General features: G+C 66.8%; 1 protein-coding gene across 1 annotated transcript in view; it reads left to right on the forward strand.

The window, feature by feature from the left end:
* Window positions 1-349, forward strand: part of LOC104398129 (dedicator of cytokinesis protein 2-like) — a 66,946-nt gene extending 66,597 nt beyond the window's left edge. The window contains 1 exon segment of the mRNA XM_010008178.1: window positions 280-349. Coding sequence (XP_010006480.1) covers window positions 280-349 — 70 coding nt within the window.
* Window positions 350-894: the final 545 nt, after the last annotated feature.

Genomic DNA, 894 nt, shown 5'->3' on the forward strand with positions numbered 1-894 from the left:
ACGGCTGTTGTGTGGCACCCAGGGGGTGACACTGGAGAAGCCAACACGGGTCTGGGGCAGCCCCCTTGGGCCACAGCTGCAGCAGGATCAGGGTGAGGGGCACGGTGCATGGGTGACCTGGGGGTTCCTGCCCTGGGTGGAGGGACAGCCCTGCAGCTGGCACAAGAGCAGAACCCGGCAGAGGGCAGCGCTGGCCCTGGCTGAGCCGCGGGAATCAGAGGGGAAGCTCTGCACTCCCATCCCTCCTGGCTCTCGCTCAGGCTCCTCCCGTGCTCACAGGTCTGCTCTGAGGACCGGCGGAGTGGGCGACCCCGATCCATTGCCTGGGGACCAGACTGGGACCGTCTGAGCCATCCTGAAGACAGGCAAGTGCTGTGGTGGGGACCACTGGCCTGAGCCACCCCCTCGGGTGCCCTCGCCCCTCCCTGCTGGCCCCACATCCCTGAACTGTCCTCACTCTCCTCCACCTCAAATGTGTCCCTCCCACCTGCCTTTATGCCAAGCTGCATCTCAGGGGTCCATCTGCTGTGCCACCACGATGTCCCTGTCCCCATGGTGGGGTATGGAGCACAGACACCCCATGTGCAGCCCCTCATGACAGCGCTGTCACCTCAGCCACCAACACTTGTCTGGCTGGTTCTTCTCCCCCAGCACCCACTGCTGGAGAGGTGCTGGGCTGAAGGCGGCCGCTACTGGCCATGGCCCCCTGGCCCACGGTGTGGCCTTGCTCACCCCTCACCAGCAGTTGCTCCACAGCTCGGAGACGTCCCGCACCTCGTGGCCCGCCCCTCGCCCTTCGGAGGGGGAGGACCGCAGGGGCGAGCGGAGGGAGAACAACCGCTCCAGCACCTTCTTCGGGTCCCGCTGGCAGGAGCAGCGCCCGGCTGGCTTTGG

The sequence above is a fragment of the Chaetura pelagica genome, unplaced genomic scaffold (genome assembly GCF_000747805.2).
Source record: "Chaetura pelagica isolate M959 unplaced genomic scaffold, ChaPel_1.0 scaffold872, whole genome shotgun sequence".
Lineage (NCBI taxonomy): Eukaryota > Metazoa > Chordata > Aves > Apodiformes > Apodidae > Chaetura > Chaetura pelagica.